Source organism: Rhinopithecus roxellana, chromosome 8, assembly GCF_007565055.1.
Source record: "Rhinopithecus roxellana isolate Shanxi Qingling chromosome 8, ASM756505v1, whole genome shotgun sequence".
NCBI classification, from domain to species: Eukaryota; Metazoa; Chordata; class Mammalia; order Primates; family Cercopithecidae; genus Rhinopithecus; species Rhinopithecus roxellana.
In genome coordinates, this window is record NC_044556.1 from 75,389,123 (window position 1) to 75,412,868 (window position 23,746).

Sequence of the window (23,746 nt, forward strand, 5' to 3'; positions counted from 1 at the left end):
TACTGCTCAAGCTAAAGCACAGGTGAAAATACTCAACTCACTTAGTTTCTCATTGACAGGGGCTCAGAAGCAAAATCCTTTTGGAAAAAGTGTAGCTTTCAGTGAGGACAAAGCAATAACAGCTGGAGAAGTTGTCAATCACACATAATTGGATTTTAGAATATTTCCACTTATTCTTTCATTCCTATTCCAAATTCCACTATTTATTTGTTTAAAAGTTTTTTGAAATACTCTTTGCATGCTATTTTATCTTATACACAACTTTTTCTTATATATCAAATTTTTCTTAACAACCCCCTAGAATAGTTATTTATCTCTTCATGTCTGCAAATTATTTATTCATACATCTAATGTTCCATATGTGTATATATATACTTTTTTTTTTTCAAGATCTATTGTATTCCTGCCATTGTTTTTTCTTTGTCCCTTACTGGAAGCTGCACATTTTCCAAAATGATTTTACTTCTAAGCCTCTATAAGTGAGAAATCAAATGAGTTGAGCTTTTTGCTTTTTAAACTTCTGTTCATGGATCCAGCTGGTTCATACCACACTTTCCAATCATTGTTTCAGATATTAGTCTCCTCTAGTACTTCTTTTACACTAGGCCAGTCCCCTTTTCTGGACTGGTGATTGTATTTCTGTTTATACTTGACACTGAGTTATATGTGCCATTTTTTCTTCATCTCTTTATCTCTTGATAGTAGTGTCACTTAGTCCCTACCCTTATTTTAAAACTACACTTCCAGAAGTTAATCTCCCTGGGTTCTTCTTTTCCTAGGTCAGCCCTCTTTTTGGATTGATCCTTGAGCTCAAGAGTCACTCTCCAGTGCTAAGTCCCTGATCTTAATTCTGGGTCACACTCACCCTTCATCACAGACAAAGGACACCTTTGCTCCAAGCTGGAGATTAAGTGGAAACAGCACACGGCCATGAGGGAGTTGACCCAAGAAGTCATCACAGGATTTCACTAGAAGAAGAAAAAAAGAAAAAAGAAAAAATAGGAGTAAGACCTCCATGTGCAGGGTAAAGAGAGCAATCTGGAAGCTAGAGAGTTGAGGCACCTGCACATCTGGGGGCTTCAGGGCTCCAGTCTCCCTGGGGCGTGCAGTGCAGAGACACAGCCCCTCTGAGGTCATAGCCGGGCTCACAGCTGTAGAACACTTCCTGCCCGGGTGAAAAGTTGTCCTGATGGCTTGGGGTATGCTCACCATGCAGGATTTCTGGAGGCGGCTGACACACTGTGGAAAGGACAGTTCCAGAGCACTTGTTACTTATGGGGGAATTTCCTATGCTTCCTGAAGGCCTCATAGCTAGTCAGAGGTAGAGAAATAGAACCCAATTCTCCCTAGCACAAGGCCCCAAATTCACTTGTAAATCTACAGGGCATGAGGTATTTTATCCTAGCTCTAGCTCTCCAATGTGGAGTTATTAGTATTGGTGGATTCTCCATCTACATATTTCCTAGGAAGGTAATCCCGATTTGTACCACTGTTATTCAGGCAATGAGACTGTCACCGGAGACCAAGTCTGTTCTACAGATTTCCCCCAATTTCTCTGATTGCACACCAATGACTAAAGTACAGTCATACTGTTTCTGGACAGGCAAGCCCCCAAATTGGGACTTACTCTGGAAGGGTTCTTACCTCACCCAGGAAAGAATTCAGGGATGAGCCAGTGGTGCCAGACAGCAATCTTTCAGTGAAGGGCACTGCCACTTGCAGAGCAGGGCTAACTCACAGACAGTGCACCCAGAGTCAGCAACATAAGGGCTGCTGGCAGGCAACTGTATTTATACTCCTGTAAACCCGTTTCAGTTACATGTAAATTAAGGAATGAATCAATGCAGATTGAGGGGCGAGTTATTTAGAACTTTCCAGGAAAAGGGCGGTAACTTCTAGGTCGTTGCCATGGCATTTGTAAACTGTCATGGTGCTGATGGGACTATGATGGCACCTAGCAATTGCTTTCATCGCCATCTGCTGGTTCCTGCTGTTTTTTCACTTCATCCTGTCTGGGCCAGAGCCTGTTTTGGTCAGCAGGATTGTGACCAGAACACAAGCTCTGCCCATCTCCTGCCTCAACACACCCATCTTTATATCCCTTTATCTGTTCGTCTTCCCAGCTCAGTGGTTGCACAAGGCTAACATGGGTTGGTAGAAGAATTGTAAGCTCTTTCTCTGTCCCTATGTATCAGCCATAACACCTCCCATTCAGCTGCTAAGCCAGCTATTGTGGCATCAGTAGACAAGATGAGCCATCAAAAACACAAGCCCTTAAATAAAGCAGTCCTTTGTCACGAGAGGGCATATTATTTGGAGAGTATTTGACTCAACATCTGCCTTTATTAATAGTCCTGTTTGTTCATGCTTAGGGCATCAGAACCCATTTTAACATCAACCTAATCTATACTTCATTAAAGATGAATTTAGAAATATTTAACTGGCTTTGAACAAGTTACTTTCACTCTTGACTTAGACTCCTAGGGATAAAATGTAGGATGTAGATGGCTTGAGCCTAGGAGTTTGAGGCTGCAGTGAGCCATGATTGTATCACTGTACTTCAGCCTAGGCAACAGAGTAGGACTTCAACTCTAATAAATAGTTTTTAAATAAAATAAAATAAAAAATAAAATGTAGGAGGCAGACCATTGTAGACAAACTCTAAGGTCTTTGTCTCTATTATGAGGCTATGATTTCTGTCTTTGTAAGCCAGTCTCTTTCTTTCACCAATGGATGCTGATAGAAGTATGGCAAGAGACAAAACATTCAGACTCTGGGGTCTAACACACCTGCCTTTTAAAATCCTGGGTGTCTCACTTAGAATATGTGACTTGGCTAATTTATTTAACCTCTGAAAGACCAAGCTGATGTCACTATGAAATGGATAATACAACAGCACAATTTCAAACTATTGTTGTAAATAATGAATGAGAAAATGCATATAAAGTGCTTAGTGCACAGTTGACCATAAAGTCCATATAATTTTTCAATATAATTGAGAGAGATTGCAGCTGTTACTTTGCCCTGAGAATTGATTAGTAGATCAGTCCAAAATAGCTTTTTTCTTGGCTAATTAAGGTCTTGCTTTTCAAAATGAAGACACAAATGCATGGGTGCATGCACACCCCTGATTCTTAATTTCATGCTTCTTCCCCCAAAACTTACTTTCCCACCCTCCTCACCACACATCCCTCCCCCTGAACAAATACTGATCTCCTGATCCAACAGCAATGCATGTCATTTGCAGGGCCCTTCTAGGCCTCGGTCAGACTCACCTCTGGAGCAGCTTGGTAACTCTGGCTCCCATTTGTTCAGGGCCTGGCATTGCACACGGCGGGGTCCTTTCATGACAAAGCCAGGCTGACACCTAAACTCCACAACTTCATTTAAGAAAAATAAGCTTCTGTTGACAGATACCAATATTCCATTTTCAACATTTGGAGGCATACATTTGTTAGGTATAATGCACTGAGGGGCCGGGCTGCTCCAGATGCCCACTTGATCATCTTTGCTGGTGCAGTATATGGAGGGCTCACCCACAAGCTCAAACACCTTTCTCCCTCCGCTTCCAAGATTGCAGCGGTAGGTCACCACAGATCCGTAGTGAAAATACTCTCTGTTGGTGCTAATGAAATCTCCATTGGCAATGGTTGGGGGTAGCCCACAAGGAATTCCTGGAAAAAGAGACAGCAAGTTAACCAAAACAAAACCTTGGGACAGAGTCTTGCTGTCACCCAGGCTGGAGTGCAGTGCACCATCACGGCTCACTGCAGCCTCCACTTCCCAGGTCCAGCAATCCTCCCACCTCAACCTCCCGAGTAGCTGGGGTCACAGGCATGCACCACTGTGTCTGGTTTATTTTTCTATTTTTAGCAGAGATGGGATTTGGCCATGTTGGGCAGGTTAGTCTTGAACTCCCGGCCTCAAACAATCTCCCTGCCTTGGACTTTCAAAGTGCTGGGATTATAAGCGTGAGCCACCGCACCCAGCCTGGTTTCTAATAATTACACTTTATAGTAAATTTTGCCAACAGTTTTTTTTTTAATTCCAAATTAGCAGAAGTAAATATTGACAATATTATTCTCATCTAATATTTGCTAATGTACAGACATGTTCTTACAGTAGTAAAATATTATGAGTTCTGTTCTACTCAGTTAGCCTTATTTCACTAAATGTGTCCACATATTACTAGAGCCCACTGTTTTGTTAGTTTGTTTTTTGTTTTTTGAACAGAGTCTCACTCTGTTCCCCAACCTGGAGTGCAGTGGCATGATCTCGGCTCACTGCAACCCCCATCTCCCAAGTTGAAGCGAGTTTCCTGCCTCAGATTCCTGAGTAGCTGGGATTAGAGGCATGCAGCACCACACATGGCTAACTTTTGTATTTTTAGTAGAGATGGAGTTTCGCCATATTGGCCAGGCTGGTCTTGAGCTCCTGACCTCAAGTGATCTGCCCGCCTCAACCTCCCAATGTACTGGGATTACAGGCAAGAGCCACTGTGCCTAGCCTATAGTCTATGTTTTTATTTCTCCTGCTAAATGAGAATTTGACTATGTTATCTCACCATTATTAATTTAGTTCTCTCTCTATAGAAGGCATTTGTCTTTGTGGTATTGGATATTAATATAATAAAGCATATAGCAGAGCATTTTTTTTGAGACAGTGTCTTGCTCTGATGCCCAGGCTGGAGTGCAGTGGCCCGATCATGGCTCATTGCAGCCTCAACCTCTCTGGCTCAAGCAATCCTCCCACCTCTCAGTCTCCCGAGTAGTTGGAACTATAGGCGTATGCCACCATGCCCGTTTGGTTTTTGTATTTTTTGGAGTGACAGGGTTTCACCATGTTGTGCAAGCTTGTCTCGAACTCCTGGGCTCAAGCCATCTGCTCACCTAGTCCTCCCAAAGTGCTGGGATTACAAGTTTGAGTCACCACACGTGGCTCAGTATAGCATCTTTATTAAATAATAAGACAAAAAACTCTGACAGAACTAATAGAGACAAAGCACAAATATACAATATTACATATAATAAACAAGATACTTACAGATTCAGAAGTAATAAAAAGAACTGGATACTGATCTACAGCCATACCACCCTCAATGTGCCCAATCTCATCTGATCATGGAAGAACTGAATACTGTGTCCTACTCTACTGTAGGGCAGTGCCCAGCCAGTATATTGACCTTCTACAAAGTTGGTTCCTACTTATCCTCCCACCAACTGGGTTTGAAATTGCTGATTTCCTCACACCATCACCAAATGCAGGATTATACACAGTTTATATTCCTTTTTAGCTTGCAATTGCTCATTCCCTTTGCTCCCCAAAATGTAGAAAGCTCATCTTCCAAACAACTCACAGGGAAGATGGCATGATCCTGTTTAGACAAAGAGTAAGAAGGAAGAAAGAGCTGCATGGCTTGAATATCCGATGTGATACTAAGAGCTTGCAGAGAGGATATAGGGTTTCTTTCACTGACTTTGTATTTGTTGACTTCACTGAAGAAAATGCTCTTCAAACTGGGAGGTGTTCAACCAACAGAGGAGGAATTGGGGGCTGTTTAAATGAGCTCAAGACTAGTTTAAAATAAATTACACCTTGAGATAAGAAAAAAACAAAAGCGCATTTCTAGGTGAAGGTGGAAGTTTGGAATGCTGTGAGCCATTTTAAGGTTATGACTGGATTCTTCAAATATCAGAAGGATACCATGTCCAAGAGGGATGAGATTCATTCTTTGTGATTCTAGGAGGACAACTCTAGGATTAAACGGTGGGGTGAATGGGGAAAGAGACTTCAACTCACGTTGACAAATTGGCGGCTTTGTGCTCCAATGGGCAGTATGGTCTGAGATGATACATTCAGCAGATGAGTGACCAATGAGTCGGTGCCTAAAGGCAAACAATGGAAAATAATTGTGCTGTACATGCCTCATCAACGTCCTCACAGCATGCATATGTGGCAAACCAGAAGGATTACAATGTAGGAGAAGTCTAAGGCCTAGCCTAAACTTTACCTGTTGTTCCCAGCTTTTCTACTTCTTTTTCCTATTCTCTCACTATTGAAAGAAATATTTCTGCTCTAACTTCTCCTGGCCCATTTGCTTCTTAATATCTTGGCTTCATTGTGGACTGTACCTAGTGCCAAAATAAAACAATTATTTTGTAGACCTGTTTGACAATTTTTTTTCATAAATTCTATTTTCTTTAAATACTATTTCTGCCATTTTTTGTTTGCATTTTCCCGTAATTTGTGTGTGTGTGTGCATAATACTATGTCATCTTACTAGAGACATGTTTTTTATAAATACAGGATTTGTTGCTTTTGATCTTGTCTAGGAGACTTGTCTTTCAACAAGAAGATTAAACCACATGTATTGAGATAAATGATACATTTGATTTGCTTTCATCATCATTCTTTCACTGCCTTTTTCATTGATTTCATGATGCCCAATGATGAGGATGTGGAGAAAGCAATGAATAAAATGACCTGATCCAAACGTGAGGGGGCTTATTTCTGGTGGAAGAGACAAATGCATTCCTTGCCTTTTCCTTCCCTCTCACTTGCTATATGGAAGAGATAAATTCAGCCATTTTAGTCATTCTAATAATTTGGAAATTAAACTTCATATTTTTTCCAATGAGGAATTTCATTTTATATGTGTGCATGTATGTTATACATATGCACACAACAGATATTTAAACCTATTTTCTCAATTTTAGAGTCAAACTCTATATAGTCAGTCTACTCATCTTTTCTGTAATGTTAAGTCTAGCCTACCTTTTCTTACTGTCTCACATTTTCTGGTTTTATTGATATGTTCTATGAGTTTAGAGAGATTATTAATAAATTATGATTACATCGCCAAATTTTTATGTGTACGTTATTTTTATTGTTGTTTTTTCTTTTTACCAATATCCTATCTTATTGAAATTTCTTTTGGAATTCGTCATTCTCCTTTTTAAAAATTTGCTCATGAATTGCCTGGGAAGCATACTTAAATGGTACAATTTTTGTGTCTTTGCTTATCCTTTAATGTGTATCTGGAGCCTCTAGGTGTGAATATTAGCTTGGTGCAATAGAAATGCTACCTTATACCATTTAGTGTTGTATAGAATCAATGTGGTGCCAATAAATTTACTTCTTTTGCGGGTATTATATTTTCAATTTCATTTCTGGAATCTGAATGTTTCTCTCTATCCCTGAAACACAGAAGTTTCCCTAGTGATGGCTAGGTATGGGCTTATTTGTTTACCCTTCTGGAATTTTTGTTACATGTATTTTGAATCCTGATGATGTGTTACATATGTCTTTCCTTTTTCCTTTTTGGAGACAGGATCTCATTCTGTCATCCAGGCTGGAGTACAGGGGAGCCATCACCACTCACTGAAGCCTCAGCCTCCTGGGCTCAGGTGATCCTCCCACTTCAGTCTCCTGCCTAGTTGTGACTACAGGCACACACCACCATGCCCAGCTAATTTTTATACTTTTTTGTAGAGATAGGGTTTTGCCATGTTGCCCAGGCTGGTCTCGAGCTCCTGGGCTCAAGTGATTCTGTTGTCTCAGCCTCTCAATGTGTTGGGATTACAGGTGTGAGCCACTGTGCCTGCCTGTCTTCTCCTTTTCAGCTTTCCCCGCTGCATTCAGGGAAAATTTGGTTAACTCCTCTTACTCTTTGCTTTAATTTTCTGCAATATTCATTGTGATATATACATATATATGTATATATATGTGTATATATATATCACATGTATGAAATGAAATATATAAACACATGGAATACATATATTCATTCACATACAAACTTCATGGCTAGTTTCACAGAAGTATTTGTACAATTGAATCTTGTTACCAATATGAAAAGGAGAGTGTTCTGAAAGTTTCCCTGGTTTCTTGGCAGTAAATCTCTTTTGTAAAATTTCTCTTGATTTTTCAGACTGGCCGCTTTTACATGTATTTCTTGTTTCTAGTCATAAGCTCAATGGTTTTCTGCTGTATGCCTTAGAGAGGTTCACCCCTTATTCAGCAATGCAAGATGAGGAGAGTACAGTCAGGAAACTTATCAATTGTATTTAAAAATGCTCAAAAAATAAAAAAAGTAAAGGAGACATTGGATTCATTCTAATTTTACTTTGTCAGATTCTATGTGCTATGGTCTGTGAGGTCTAGGCTGGCATATGTGCTGGACACCACAATTTTCCTTTCAGTATTGGTTGCGGTGGCACAAATGTAGCCCTTATTCACTACCTGGCTTAGCTGTTCCGGTGAAGAGTGAGATTGAGGCAGAGCCTCCACTGTGTGCTGAGCAAGGCTGAGCACCAACAGCTGGGCCGTGCGCTGTGAGCACCTGACGCTTGACATTTTCAAAGGGGCTCTGTTGTAGGTTGAAGTGTCTCCCCCAGATATGTTGAAGTCTTAACCCCCAGTCCCTGTGGATGTGATCTTATTTGGAAATACAGTCTTTGCAGATGCAATCAAGTTAAGATGAGGTCATTAAGGTAGGCCCTAATCCAATGTGACAGGTGTCATAAAAAGGGAAAACTTTGAACAGAAACATGCACAGAGAGGAGAACAGCATATGAGGACACAGACCCAGAGGGAAGATGGCCATGCGAGGACAAGGACAGAACAAATTGGAGTTCCGCTGCCACACGCCAAGGAAAGCCTGCGGCTCCAGAAGCTGTAAGACGCAACGAAGGATTCTACCCTACAGGATTCAGAGGGAGCATGGCCCTGCCAACACTTTGATTTTTGACTTCCATCCTCTAGAATAGAACTCCAAAAACTTCTGTTGTATTAAGCCGCCCATTTGGTGTTACAGACATTCCTCAAGGATATTGCAGGTTCAGTTCCAGAACACTGCAATAAAACAAATATCACAACAGATGAGTCATATGAATTTTTTGATTTCTCAGTGAGTCTAAAAGTTGTGTTTATACTATGAGGTAGTCTATTAAGTGTGAAATAGAATTATGTCTGAAAAAAATCATACTTTAAAAAATGGTTTATTGATAAAAAATGCTAAAGATGATCTGACCTTCAATAAGTCGTAATCTTTTTGCTGGTGGAGGGTCTTGCCTCAAGGTTGATGGCTGCTGACTGCACGGGGCGGTGGCTGCTGAAGGCTGGGGTGGCTGTGGCTATTTCTTAGGCTGAGACAACAATAAAATTGCTGTATTGATCGACTCTTTCACAAAATATTTGTCTAGCATGCAATGCTATTTCTTAACATTTTACCCTCTGAACTGCTTGCAAAATTGGAGTCAGTCCTCCCAGATACTGCTGCTACTTTGTCAACTAAGTTTATGTAAATTTCTAAATTCTTTGTGGTCATTGTCACAATGCTCATGTCGTCTTCACCAGGAAGAGACTCCACCTCAAAAAAATCACTTTCTCTGCTCATTCACAAGAAGGAACTCCTCATCTGTTCAAGTTTCATGATAAGATTGTAGCAATTCAGTGATATCTTCAGGCTCCACTTCTAACTGTAGTTCTCTTGCTATCTCTACCACATCTGCAGTTATTTCCTCCGCTGAAGTCTTGAACCTCTCAGTCAGCCATGAGGGTTGGAATTAACTTCTACCAAACTCCTGTTAATGTTGATATTTTAACCTCTTCCCATGAATCATGAATGTTCTTAATGATATGTAGAATGATGAATTCTTTCCAGCAGTTGTCAACTTACTTTGTTCAGATCCATCAGAGGAATTACTGTCTGTGGGAACTGGCCTTACAAAATGTATTTCTTAAATAATGAAACTGGAAAGTCAAAATTACTCCTTCAGCCATGGGCTGCAGAATGGCTGCTGTGGTCAGCAGGTAGGAAAACTCCATTCATCTCCGTGTCCATCTCCATTACAGCTCTTGGTTGTTTAGGTATAATGTCAATGAGCAGTAATATTTTGAAAGAAATCTATTTTTCTGAGCACTAGATCTCAACAGTGGACTTAAAATATTCAGTACCACATGCTGCAAACATACTTCTGTCATCAGTCTTTGTTGTTCCATTTATAGACACAGGCAAGGTACATTTAGCATAATTCTTAAGGGCCCGAGGGTTTTCAGAATGGTCAGTGAGCATTGGCTTCAACTCAAAGTCACCAACGGCATTAGCTCCTGAAAAGTCAGCCTATTCTTTGAAGCTCTGAAGCCGGGCATTGACTTCTCCTCTCTAGCTATGGAAGTCCAGCAGATGACTGTTTTGTCTATATGGAAAATCTGTTATTTAGTGTAACACCTTCATCCATGATCTTAGCTAGATCTTCTACATAACTTGCTGCAGCTTCTACATGAGTACTTGCTGCTTTACCTTCGACCTTTATGTTATGGAGGGGGCTTCTTTCCTTAAACCTCAGGGACCAAATTCTGCTAGCTTCCAGCTTTTATTCTGCAGCTTCCTTACCTCTGGCAGTCTTCACAGAACTGAAGAGTTAGGACCTTGCTCAGGATTAGGCTTTGGCTTCAGGAAACGTTTCTAGTTTGATCTTGTATCTAGAGCATTAAAACTTCTTCCCTATCAGCAATAAGGCTGTTTCACCTTCTTATCATTCATGTGTTCACTGGAATAGCACTTTATATTTCCTTCAAGTACTTTTGCTTTGCCTTTACAACTCTCTAGCTGTTTGGCACATGATGAATGGCTTTTGGCCTATCTTGGTTTTCGATATATCATCCTCAATAAACTTAATCATCCCTAGCTTTTGATTTCAAGTAAGAGATGCATGACTCCTCCCTTCATGTCAACACTTAAAGGCCAGTGTAGGGCTATTAAGTGGCCTAATTGTAGTATTATTGTGTCTCAGGGATTAGGGAGTCCTGAAGAGAGGGAGAGAAAAGGGGAATGTCTAGTCCATGGAGCAGTCAAAGCATGCACATTTATTGATTAAGTTTTCTGTCTTATATGGGTGCAGTTCGTAGGGACCCCAAACAATGACAATAGTCACATGAAAGATCACTGATGAGAGATCACTATCACAGACATGATAATAATGAAAACATCTGGGATATTGTGAGAATAACCAAAATGCTACACAGAGACACGAAGTGAACACACACTGTTGGATAAATGATGCGACTGACATGTTTATCGTAGCGTTGCCACAAGCCTTCAGTTTATAAAAAGCATAACATCTGCAAAGTACAATAAAACGAGGAAGTCCTGTACTTTCTGAGGGCAGCCCAAGCAAGTGATCATGCTGTTATCATTAAGATTTGTTCTCTCACAAAGCCACTACATGCCCTTCCCTTTCTTCCAGCAATGTCTACTCTGGGTTAGGGTTGTTTATGTGCTTTGACCACTACACTTCTAATTATTTTTCCTTCCCATCCAGTGAACAGCATACTCTTTATATGTGCACTGCCCTGGTTTCCAGCAAGGATACAGATTATTCCCCTAATCTTCTCCTGTCGTTGTTCATTTCAATCAGGAGTTAACACCGTGGTCAAACCTCTTAAGAGCAGGTGGCAGTAGCCTAGTTTCCTTCCTGAGATGTGGCTAGAAGGTAATATTGCTGTTGTGCAACTCTTAAACCAAGAGATGTTGCTGCCAACTCACCCTGTAGTACAAGAATAGTTGATTCTGGATCCAACCTGGATGTCTGTGATCACGTGCACCATGCCATTCAGTGGATCTGGAGGAGTTTTACATGATTTACCTATGGGAAAGAAAGTATTTTGGAGCCAGGTAAGTAATCAGGACTCTCTTCAGTAAGTAAGGTCTCCATCAACATGTAGCTTGCTGAAAAAGACACGCAGTTCTAATGGTTCCACAGATTTTGCCACCTTGATAAAACTAATCAGAGCGCCACAGGATCAGCCACCTACTAAGCCCCACTTTCAAAAAGATTTTCCCTCCAGATCTATCTAGATATAGATTTTGATCTGTGTAGAGACCTTGCATCCCTTATCAAAATGTAAAAGTCATTTATGGCATTAGTTACTACCAATACATTTCAAAGTTTTCAAAGGATTTCTTCCCACCTTGTTATTCAAACAGAATTTGTCTTCTTACATCATTTTTTTTCCCTGATCTAGTCACTTATTATTTTCCTTTCCATAGGGAATGAAGGTTTTCTCTACAACTGTTTCTTGAAACAGTCTCATGAAGTGAGCATTTCAAGCAATAATCAAGGATGACCTACAAGAGAAGCTCTTACATCCACCTATCTGAACACTTTTCAAAAAAGGGTTCTCATATCCCACATTTGAAAACATTCAATAAGAAGCTTTTGCAGACATGGGAAAGATCCAATGCAAGTTCACTCACGTTTACAGACATCTTTGGGACTCGACCACACCAGGTTATCTAGACATGTGATAGAGAACGGCCTCCCGTAGTACTCAAGACTGCATTCGTACTTTAAAGATGTCCCAATGGGAAAGTCAGATGCATTGGTTTGGGTTTTCAACTTGGCAAACAGAAAATGATCCGGGGCTTTACAGTGACCTAGAGACCAAGAAATCAAGAATATCTGAGTTAATAAAAAGATACCCAATATGTTTCCTCTTTTCTCTTCCTGGGTAGATTTGATGCCAGAAGAAAAGAAACTTTTAGTTTTGAAAAAACAAAAACAAAAACAACAAAAAAATTCCCTGTAAAATAGAAAGGAAAGTTCCATTAGCATAGGCTTATAAGGAAGTACATTATCTGGAAGACTAGTCTGCTATCTGGTCTTTCTACTCATATAATTTATGTATTTTAATTTTTACGTTTTTTTTTCTTTCTATTTTTAGTAGAGTTGGAGGTTCATTGTGTCTGCAGGCTGGTCTGGAACTCCTGACCTCTAGTGATCCACCCACGTTGGGCTCCCAAAGTGCTGAGATTACAGGTGTGAGCCACTGCGGCTAGCCTATTATTATTGTTTTTGAGATAGGGTCTCACTCTGTCACCCAGGCTGGAGTGCACCATGCTCAGCTAATGCTCATACAATTTAATGTAAAGATAGCTCCGATTTAATTTTTCACATTTTTAGGAAGCCAGAAGGAGTGTTTCTGCCCAGCTTCCACCTTTCGTGTCTGGTTTCCTTGTACTTCAGGGCATCAAAACTCCAATGAGAGGCTGAAAAGCATGGGCAGGAACTCAAGACATTTCCTGGTAGGAGGAGACACTGATTTTCTAGGTTAGATTTCTAAGCTAACCATTGCAATAAGGGGATTCAAGGCATTTGTTTTTAATTCATATGGTTCTAATGAAGGACTTTCCCACCACTCACCGCCTCCCTGTTTTTTCATCAGTCCCTCCAGCTGCAAAGGTCATCAGGATCTGATGTGTTGACCTACCTTAGAACCACTTATCATTGGTTTGGCATTCCATTGTGGCAAATGCGCACAGAGAAACCATACTGTAATTATGGAAATATGGAGGGCCTGCGTTAGATATTCTGAACCCATTTGGGATGTGGGGAAATGAGCACTAACCCAGAATTCCACAGCGAGGGGCAGGGCTGCTCCAAACCCCATTCCCTTGAGGATCACTTGTGCAGCGGATGGTGCTCTCCCCAATGAGATCGAAGGTCATCCCTCTGTCTGGGTGGGGGTCACATGTGTAAGTTACAGCTTTTCCAAAGGGAAAGACTTCCAGAGGTTTTCCTGTGTGTCTCCCATTAGGAATAACTGGAGGAGTTGGACAAAAGATTTCTGGAAAAAAGACAAAAGCACTAAGTTTCATTCAGGAGTTTCCCCAGAGGTATTCTGCAATTACAGGATGCTATGATTGTCATTGCTGAAAATATACTAAGGAGATGACAGTAGACATTAGGACTTTGAAGAGTTGGATTAAATGAGATGTCAATGAAAGTGTATTGCAAAGTACAAAAGAGATTTTTCTATCCTGAATCTTCCAGATAATAACGGTTCCTGGACAATAGAAACGTTACAACTTTAATGAAGTAGCAAAACATTTGAAGAAGAAAAATAACCATTTTCAAGGCTTACTCATTCCTTTAGTCAATATACATTAATTGAGCACTTGTCCTGTGTCAGCCACTCATCAGGATCCTGGGGACGCAGTGCTGAGGAAGGAGCCTACGTTCTTGGGAAATATTTCTCAAATGCATATATGTGTGCTAATCATCTTAAACAGGTGAAACCTTCCACTGATTACTTATTGATATTGATCATCTACCTCTGTGATAACGATAGCCCTGTCACAGTGAATTGAAACATAGTCAGGTCATTATAAAAAACTCCAAATGGATTCAGATTGCTTTGCTTTTGAAAATGTCTGTGTCTGTTGATGATTAATTTTCTCTTTTTACGTTCTGGGTCAGGTTTCAAGTTGTTACTCCTTTCTAGCATCTACTGATTTGTTTAGAACGGTCTCTCCCTCATTTCTAATTGGCGTTTTTCATTAGAACTGGAATTTGGAAGAAGCTACTTTAACTAGCAAGAGTTATGAAAAATAAGAGAAATCTTGAGTAGTCAATCAATGAGTTTTAATGCATAATAGTAGAACAGACATTTGTCATGCTGCTTCAAGGAGCACTGGATTTCTTAGACAGCAAGAATCTCTATATAAGTTTTGTTCTTACAAAATTTTCCTCTAAAAAGCACTGTAAGATGTCCAAGTATATTTCTAACAACATAAACATTTTAGTAAAATTTCATGGTCTTCTAAAGAAACATGTTTTCCAATTGTTAGAATCAAGAAATGAAGCAAAGTTCTATCTTCCATTGGGGAAATTATAAATAGTTAGACTAGGAGAAATCAGTAGTCTACTGGTTATTGAACATATGGGGCTCTTTTTTTCAAAAATCGACTTATTATTTATGAATCTCTCAGCATAAATGACTTAGGTACATGTTTTGAGAATTTAAGGAGTCTCCAACTGCTCGACCTGTCTAATGTTGCATCCCACTTTTCCCTCATTCCTCAGTGCTTTGCTCTATTATCTTCATAGCATTGAATTATTTTTTTTTCTTGTCCCTCTCCCCACCTAAGGAGAAACAACATGGGGACAGGGAATTCATTCGTCTTGTTCATTGATAAAACTCCAGTGGCTAGATGAACATCAGGCACAAAGTAAGTGATCTATAAATATTGATTAAATAAAGTCATGTTTAATATTTGTGTATTATCAAATACATACAAAAATTGTAGACTGACTGCACCTGATGGAAGAACAAAATGAAAAAGAAAGAAGGGAGGAAGGAAGGAAGAGAAAAAAGAAAGAAAAGAAAGAGAGAAACAAAGTAAATTGTTAAAGCTTCACATTATCTAATCTCTCCTGAAGCTCCTAGAAGCACACTACCGTAGGCTTTACTGCAGTAGAACACACAATACAGAAGGACAGAGATCAGATGATCCCGATGACAGGTGATGTACACATTGATTCACAACCAAACATTATTAAAATAAGCAATTTTCAAATCAATAATTCGGACTAGAAAATTGAAGAACCACATTAGGGGAGGTCATGGGTCAAATACTGAACAGATGAAGGGGAGAGACTGGCCTGAAATGTTACTCCTATTACTCACGTTCACACACTGGAACACTGCTATTCCAAAGGCTTTCCATTCCAGCCAAGACACAGTAACTAGCAGAGCTGCCTTTTAATCGAAATCTAAAGGAGAAAATAGGAGTGAATAGTGAGCTGTTTCAGCCAAGAGGACTCTTGGTTCACAGTCTAAGGCCCTGCCCCAAGTCTGAGGATTTTGAGGACCTGAGGCCAGCAGGTGGCAGAGTTGCACAGGCTACGTTATTCTGGAAGCTCACAGTCTCCAGAAGGGAGCAATATAGAATGGCAAAATGCAGTAGCTTGGTCACATGACAGTCCTGCTTGAATTGAAAAAGGTGGTGGTGACATGGGCGCCATCTCCTTGACCCAGGACCCAGGCTTGGAGTTTCACTGATTACTCCATGATAACCTGATAAATCACTCATTGTCATTATTAGAAACCTAGTCTTCTAATGCAATGCCTTCCTAACTCTGATGCTGGAACAGCAAGTAAAACAGCTCCCAGTTTGTAAAACAGCTCCCAGTTTGGAAAAGTGGGAAATAGCTGGCGAGATAACAGAGACTGTCCTTTCATCTCCGCATCTGTGATGGCGTGAAGAAGGCTCACAAGGACAGTTTGGGCTGCGGAAGAGTAAGCGTGAATATTCTAGGGGAAAAAGGAAAGAAGAGAGGACTTGATTTTTGTAAGCAATCGTCAAAAATTCTCAGTGTCTGTTGGGCCCTGATGCCCTTCTAACTCTTACTGGGTGCTGGCATTTGGAGGCTGCCAAGATTCTGTGGAACATTTTGGGATCAGGTGCTTTGTTGCCCATGCTGGTCAGCTCCCGTGTAGAGATGTGCACCTTGTGCATCTGTGAAGAGCACTAGATGGACATAAACAAGGTAATGACCTTGCGGGAAATAGCAGCAGCCATCAGGACCCCAGCTCAGAGCCCAGAGCCCATGAATAACCAGATGATATATGACTCTACTTTTTTAAAATGTTGATTTTTGCATTTTCATTCCCATTACAAATTTCAATATAGATGGTTTAAAGAATTTACTGAAATGATTCTTAAATTATCCCAGTTATTTAGAATAAGCTTTTTGTTACTTGCAGTTTTTTTCTGGGACTCTCTAAATTACTCATATTCTTTTTTGCTTGTAAAACATGATTTATTTTTCTTGAGGCGGAGTTTCACTCTTGTTGTCCACGCTGGATTGCAATGGTGCCATCTCGGCTCACTGCAAACTCACCTCCCAGGTTCAAGTGATTCTGGTGCCTCAGTAGCTGGTATTACAGGCACATGCCACCACGCCCAGTTAACTTTTGTATTTTTAGTAGAGACGGGGTTTCACCATGTTGGCCAGGCTGATCTCCAACTCCTGACTTCAGGTGATCTGCTCGCCTCAGATCAACCTTCCAAAGGTGCTGGGATTACAGGCATGAGCCACCGTGCCTGGCTGATATTTTTTACTGAATGTGTTACCCATATATTCATAACCAGTAATTATACTTGCCTTTGAACTTGCCAGTTAATATATGTTCCAGTTTCCTCTTCATATCTCATGTTATTAGTTCTATACGTTTCTTTCCTTTCTTCCTATGTATACTTTCGAAAGTTCATCTCTCTGAATGTGTGTGTGTTGGTGTATGTGTGTTTTTCTTTTAAGCCAAACCAAATCTCCCCTTTTTAAACTAATTCCCAGCCCCATTTTCAATGTCCAGCAGGTCAGGCAAGCTCACACTCACCCTTCATCACAAAGAAAATCCACTTTTGCTCCAAGCTGGAGATTAAGTGGAAATAGCACACGACCATTAGGAAGCTGGCCCAGGTAGTCATCACAGGATTTCACTGGAGAAAAAGAAAAATGAACAGAAAAAATTGGCATGTGGAGAATAAAGACGCAAGCTAAAAATACCAAGCCAGATAAGAGTCTAGGCACCTTCACATGTGGGGGCTGCAGGGCTCCAGTCTCCCTGGGGTGTACAGTGCAGAGACGCAGCCCCTCTGAGGTCATAGCCGGGCTCACAGCTGTAGAACACTTCCTGCCCAGGCCAAAAGATGTCCTTGTCCCTTTGGGTACGCTCACCATGCAGGACATCCGGAGGCAGCTGACATACTGGGGAGAGAGAAAAAAGTAGTGCTAATTTTCTCACTGTTAAACTGGCCAAGGGAATAATAATTACAAATCTATATATAATAATAAAGGTAAGATAACAGCTTTATTATATTGATAACAAACTAAATACACAGGGTGAGGAAGATGTCTTGCCGTCAGTCATAGAACTGACACATTGCAGAACTGTGACTAAAACAGAGGTATCCTCAATTCATTGTTTTTCATCTAAAGTATGCAACTAAGATTTCACAATAGACAATTCCTTCTAGAATGCTTCCAATTACTGTTCACCCAGTACAAAATTGGGAGGAATGATGGATTTTTGTATCTTCATACTTTCTTTCTGGAAAGGCGTCACCAATTTAGTCTTGCATTTTAGGCAATAAAGGAGTGCCCCTGCCCATGTCTCATCTAATAGGTCCCTCCGTCACCTGTCACACCGGTGCAACAAACAGCATCCATACATCTACTCTCATCTCCTGTCAAGGCTTCTCTCAGCGGCCCCCTGACATAGGGTGGTAACAAACTATGGTTCTCCTCTCTTCAGGCTATGAAGCAAGGTGCTGCCTAGTCATTCATTTCACTCCGGTGAGAAGGTGGGCAACTGTTTAACAAAATCTAAAAGACCTACACTCACCATAATGAGAGTGTGTATTTCAGGCAACATATTGTAACGGTAGCGCTGGCTCTCTCTTAATATAGTTGATCTGATCTCGGGAAGTCAGAACACATTTGGGTCTCAACTAAATTACATAAAACTGTTATAAAATGGAAAAAATAATTTCAGTTTGGCTTTGAGCAGACCAGTTCCCTTTTCTGGACTTCACCTTTCTCAAGCATCTGGGAGAGTGGACTAGAAGAATGACTTCTTTAAGGAGTATGTAAACACTCGATGCTGTAATGTCCACTTTCAGGACTCATCACCCAGTGTTTCTCTTGACTAATCAATGCCTGGTGATGTAATATTGAGGTACTGTCCTGGTTAAATTTCTGTTGGCCGCCAGCCTCACACTTCTGCATTGTCTCTCGACTGCTAGCAATGGAAGCTTTAAACTACAATCATTCATCTTCCTTGATAGCTGGGCTCTGGTTAGGTTCTGCCATTTGGAGCCATATATACCAAATTAAAAGGCAGGATGATAGCAGAATCTGTTCTACTTCTAGAGGTGGCTCGGGCAGTGGCAGTATAGATGGCTTCAGTGAGCAGTTACAGCTTCAATTCTAGCCATGCCAATGACTTTGGCTCCAGCAATATCAGCTGCATTCTGGCAGCAGTGGTGGCTCCTGCAGCATTAGCAGCTTTCAGGGAGCTGCCTGCTCAGTGGGAGGGGCTGGCCATTTCAGCATCAGTACAGGCTCCTGTGCTCTAGACTGGCAGCCACAGCAGCTCCCTGATCTCTGGTAACTCTGCCTTCGTCTTAATTGCTTTTCCTGCCCTTCTAACATCTTTGTGACCTATTAGCTGTGATATGGTTTGGCTCTGTGTCCCCACCCAAATCTCATGTCAAATTGTAATTCCCAGTGTTGGAGGAGGAGCCTGGCGGGAAGTGACTGGATCATGGAGGTGGTTTCTAATGGTTTAGCACCATCACCCTAGTGCTGTCTTGTGATAGAGTTCTCTCAAGATCTGCTTGTTTAAAAGTGTGTAGCAGCTCTACCTTGCTCTCTCTCTCTCCTGCCAACCATATGAAGATATGCGTGCTTCCTCTTTGCCTTCCACCATGATTGTAACTTTCCTGAGATGTCCCTAGCCATGCCTCCTGTACAGCCTACAGAACTCTGAGTCAATTAAACCTCTTTTCTTTATAAATTTCTCAGTCTCAAGTAGTTCTTTACAGGAATGTGAGAACAGACTAATACAACCTGCATGAAATCCCTCCCTCCTTGAAAGTATCTAGAGTAAGTTTTGATTTCATAACTGGATGCTGATTAACAAGCCAAGGCTTGGAGTGAGGCTGACTTGCATTCCAGTTTTGTCTGCAAGTTAGTATCTTACAAAATTTTCTGATCTCTCTAAGGCACATATTCTCTGTAAAACATTGAGGCCCGGCATGGTGGCTCATGCCTATAATCCCAGCACTTTGGGAGGCCAAGGTGGGTGGATTGCTTGAGCTGAGGAGTTTGAGACCAGCCTGGGCAACATGGTGAGACTCTATCTGTACAAAAAAACATAAAAAACTTAGCCAGGTGTGGTGGCATGCACCGATAGTCCTAGCTATGTGGGAGGCTCAGGCAGGGAATTGCTTGAGCCAGGGAGGCAGAGGTTGAAGTAAGCCATGATCGCACCACTGCAGCCCAACCTGAGTGACAGATTAAGACAGTATCTCAGGCAAAACAAAACAGACAAACATAGAACAACTGGTAACTACCTAATAACTTTGTTTTAAGGATTACAATTCACATGTAGCCTGTATCATAGTGCGTGGCCAGAGGAATCACTCATTTTGTATCAACAATTATTATACTCAAAGGTAATTGACGGATCTGTTTATAAGAACCCCAAAGAAACATCATATTCCTTGCCGGGGTTGAGCTTTGCTTCTCAATTTCAGCACATGTGTATGTACACATACCTTCTGAATTTCACCTTCACTATCTAGAAAATTTGCTCCCGACCCTGCTCAGTACACATCCCTCCCCCTGAACAAATACTAATCTCCTGATCCAACAGCAAATCATGTCATTTGCAGGGCCCTTCTAGGCCTCAGTCAGACTCACCCCTGGAGCAGCTTGGTAACTCTGGCTCCCATTTGTTCAGGGCCTGGCATTGCACACGGCGAGGTCCTTTCATGACAAAGCCAGGCTGACACCTAAACTCCACAACTTCATTTAAGGAAAATAAACTTCTGTTGACAGATACCAATATTCCATTTTCCACATTTGGAGGCATGCATTTGTTAGGTATAATGCACTGAGGGGCCGGGCCGCTCCAGATGCCCACTTGATCATCTGTGCTGGTGCAGTATATGGACGGCTCACCCATGAGCTCAAACACCTTTCTCCCTCCGCTTCCAAGATTGCAGCGGTAGGTCACCACAGATCCATAGTGAAAATACTCTCTGTTAGTGCTAATGAAATCTCCATTGGCGATGGCTGGGGGTAGCCCACAAGGAATTCCTGGAAAAGAAGCAGCAAGTTAACCAAAACAAAACCTTGGGACAGAGTCTTGCTGTACCCAGACTGGAGTGCAGTGGCACGATCACGGCTCACTGCAGCCTCCACTTCCGAGGTCAAGCAATCCTCCCACCTCAACCTCCCAAGCAGCTGGGATCACAGGCATGCACCACCGTGTCTGGTTTATTTTTATGTTTTTAGTAGAGATGGGGTTTGGCCATGTTGGGCAAGCTAGTCTTGAACTCCTGGCCTCAAGCAATCCGCCTGCCTTGGTCTTTCAAAGTGCTGGGATTATAAGCGTGAGCCACCGTGCCCAGCCTTGTTTCTTAAAATTATACTTTATTGTAAATTTTGCTGACAGTTTTTTTAATTCCAAAATACCAGAAGTAAATACTGACAGTATTATTCTCATCTAATATTTGCTAATGTACAGACATGTTCTTACAGTTGTAAAATATTATGAGTTCTGCTCTACTCAGTTAACTTTATTTCACTAAATGTGTCCATATATTATTAGAGTCCACTTCTGGGTTTTTTTGTTTGTTTTTTGTTTTTTTTCTTTTTTGAACAGAGTCTCACTCTGTTCCCCAGCCTGGAGTGCAGTGGCATGATCTCGGCTCACTTCAAACCCCGCCTCCCAGGTTCAAGCGATTTTCCTGCCTCAGCCTCCTGAGTAGCTGGGATTAGAGGCATGCAGCACCACACATGGCTAACTTTTGTATTTTTAGTAGAGATGGAGTTTCACCATATTGGCCAGGCTGGTCTCGAACACCTGACCTCAAGTGATCTGCCCGCCTCAACCTCCCAGTGTACTGGGATTACAGGCAAGAGCCACTGTGCCTAGCCTATAGTCTATGTTTTTATTTCTCCTGCTAAATGAGAATTTGACTATGTTATCTCACCATTATTAATTTAGTTCTCTCTCTATAGAAGGCATTTGTCTTTGTGGTATTGGATATTAATATAATAAAGCATATAGCAGAGCATTTTTTTTGAGACAGTGTCTTGCTCTGATGCCCAGGCTGGAGTGCAGTGGCCCGATCATGGCTCATTGCAGCCTCAACCTCTCTGGCTCAAGCAATCCTCCCACCTCTCAGTCTCCCGAGTAGTTGGAACTATAGGCGTATGCCACCATGCCCGTTTGGTTTTTGTATTTTTTGGAGTGACAGGGTTTCACCATGTTGTGCAAGCTTGTCTCGAACTCCTGGGCTCAAGCCATCTGCTCACCTAGTCCTCCCAAAGTGCTGGGATTACAAGTTTGAGTCACCACACATGGCTCAGTATAGCATCTTTATTAAATAGTAGGACCAAAAACTCTGGCAGGACTAATAAAGACAAAGCACAAATATACAATATTACATATAATAAACATGATACTTACAGATTCAGAAGTAATAAAAATAATTGGACACTTATCTACAGCCATACCACCCTCAATGTGCCCAATCTGGTCTGATCTTGGAAGAACTGAATATTGTGTCCTACTCTACTGTAGGGCAGTGCCCAGCCAGTATATTGACCTTCTACAAAGTTGGTTCCTACTTATCCTCCCACCAACTGGGTTTGAAATTGCTGATTTCCTCACACCATCACCAAATGCAGGATTATACACAGTTTATATTCCTTTTTAGCTTGCGATTAATTGCTCATTCCCTTTGCTCCCCAAAATGTAGAAAGCTCATCTTCCAAACAACTCACAGGGAAGATGGCATGATCCTGTTTAGACAAAGGATAAGAAGGAAGAAAGAGCTGCATGGCTTGAATATCCGATGTGATACTAAGAGCTTGCAGAGAGGATATAGCGTTTCTTTCACTGACTTTGTATTTGTTGACTTCACTGAAGAAAATGCTCTTCAAACTGGGAGGTGTTCAACCAATAGAGGAGGAAATTGGGGGCTGTTTAAATGAGCTCAAGACTAGTTTAAAATAAATTATGCCTTAAGATAAGAAAGAAAGCATTTCTAGGTGAAAGTGGAAGTTTCAGATGCTATGAGCCATTCTAAGGATATGACTGGATTCTTCAAATATCAGAAGGATACCATGTCCAAGAGGGATGAGATTCATTCTTTGTGATTCTAGGAGGACAACTCTAGGATTAAACGGTGGGGTGAATGGGGAAAGAGACTTCAACTCACGTTGACAAATTGGCGGCTTTGTGCTCCAGTGGGCAGTATGGCCTGAGATGATACATTCAGCAGATGAGTGACCAATGAGTCGGTGCCTAAAGGCAAACAATGGAAAATAATTGTGCTGTACATGCCTCATCAACGTCCTCACAGCATGCATATGTGGCAAACCAGAAGGATTACAATGTAGGAGAAGTCTAAGGCCTAGCCTAAACTTTACCTGTTGTTCCCAGCTTTTCTACTTCTTTTTCCTATTCTCTCACTATTGAAAGAAATATTTCTGCTCTAACTTCTCCTGGCCCATTTGCTTCTTAATATCTTGGCTTCATTGTGGACTGTACCCGGCACCAAAATAAAACAATTATTTTGTAGACCTGTTTGACTTTTTGTTTCATAAATTCTATTTTCTCTAAATATTATTTCTGCCATTTTTTGTTTGCATTTTCCCTTATTTTGTGTGTGTGTGTGTGCATTATACGATGTCATCTTACTTGAGATGTGTTTTTTGTAAATACATGATTTGTTGCTCTTGATCTTGTCTAGGAGACTTTGTCTTTCAACAAGAAGATTAAACCACATGTATTGAGATAAATGATGCATTTGATTTGCTTTCATCATCATTCTTTCACTGCCTTTTTCATTGATTTCATGATGCCCAATGACGTTGATGAGGAGAAAGCAATGAATAAAATGACCTGACCCAACATGGGGGTGCTTATTTCTGGTGGAAGAGACAAATGCATTCCTTGCCATTCCTTTTCCTTCCCTCTCACTTACTATATGGAACAGATAGATTCAGCTGTTTTTAGTCATACTAATAATTTAGAAATTAAGCTTAATAGGTTTTCCAATGAGGAATTTCATTTTATATGTGTTCACGTATATTATACATATGCACACAACACATATTTAAACCTATTTTCTCAATTTTAGAGTCAAACTCTATATAGT

The 23,746-nt window shown here is 41.0% G+C and overlaps 1 protein-coding gene across 2 annotated transcripts in view; it reads right to left on the minus strand.

Annotated features, from left to right (window-relative positions):
- LOC104664179 (complement receptor type 1) overlaps positions 1 to 23,746 on the minus strand; it is a 125,655-nt gene that overhangs the window by 59,817 nt on the left and 42,092 nt on the right. For both annotated transcript variants that reach the window (XM_010365635.2, XM_030935938.1), the window contains 12 exons: positions 22,805 to 22,890; positions 20,274 to 20,672; positions 17,379 to 17,555; positions 17,185 to 17,287; positions 15,472 to 15,557; positions 13,411 to 13,629; positions 12,260 to 12,439; positions 11,549 to 11,648; positions 5,800 to 5,885; positions 3,276 to 3,674; positions 1,063 to 1,239; positions 866 to 968 (listed from right to left, as the gene is read on the minus strand). In XM_010365635.2, coding sequence (XP_010363937.2) covers positions 866 to 968; positions 1,063 to 1,239; positions 3,276 to 3,674; positions 5,800 to 5,885; positions 11,549 to 11,648; positions 12,260 to 12,439; positions 13,411 to 13,629; positions 15,472 to 15,557; positions 17,185 to 17,287; positions 17,379 to 17,555; positions 20,274 to 20,672; positions 22,805 to 22,890 — 2,115 coding nt within the window. The remainder of the gene's footprint in view (positions 1 to 865; positions 969 to 1,062; positions 1,240 to 3,275; positions 3,675 to 5,799; positions 5,886 to 11,548; positions 11,649 to 12,259; positions 12,440 to 13,410; positions 13,630 to 15,471; positions 15,558 to 17,184; positions 17,288 to 17,378; positions 17,556 to 20,273; positions 20,673 to 22,804; positions 22,891 to 23,746) is intronic.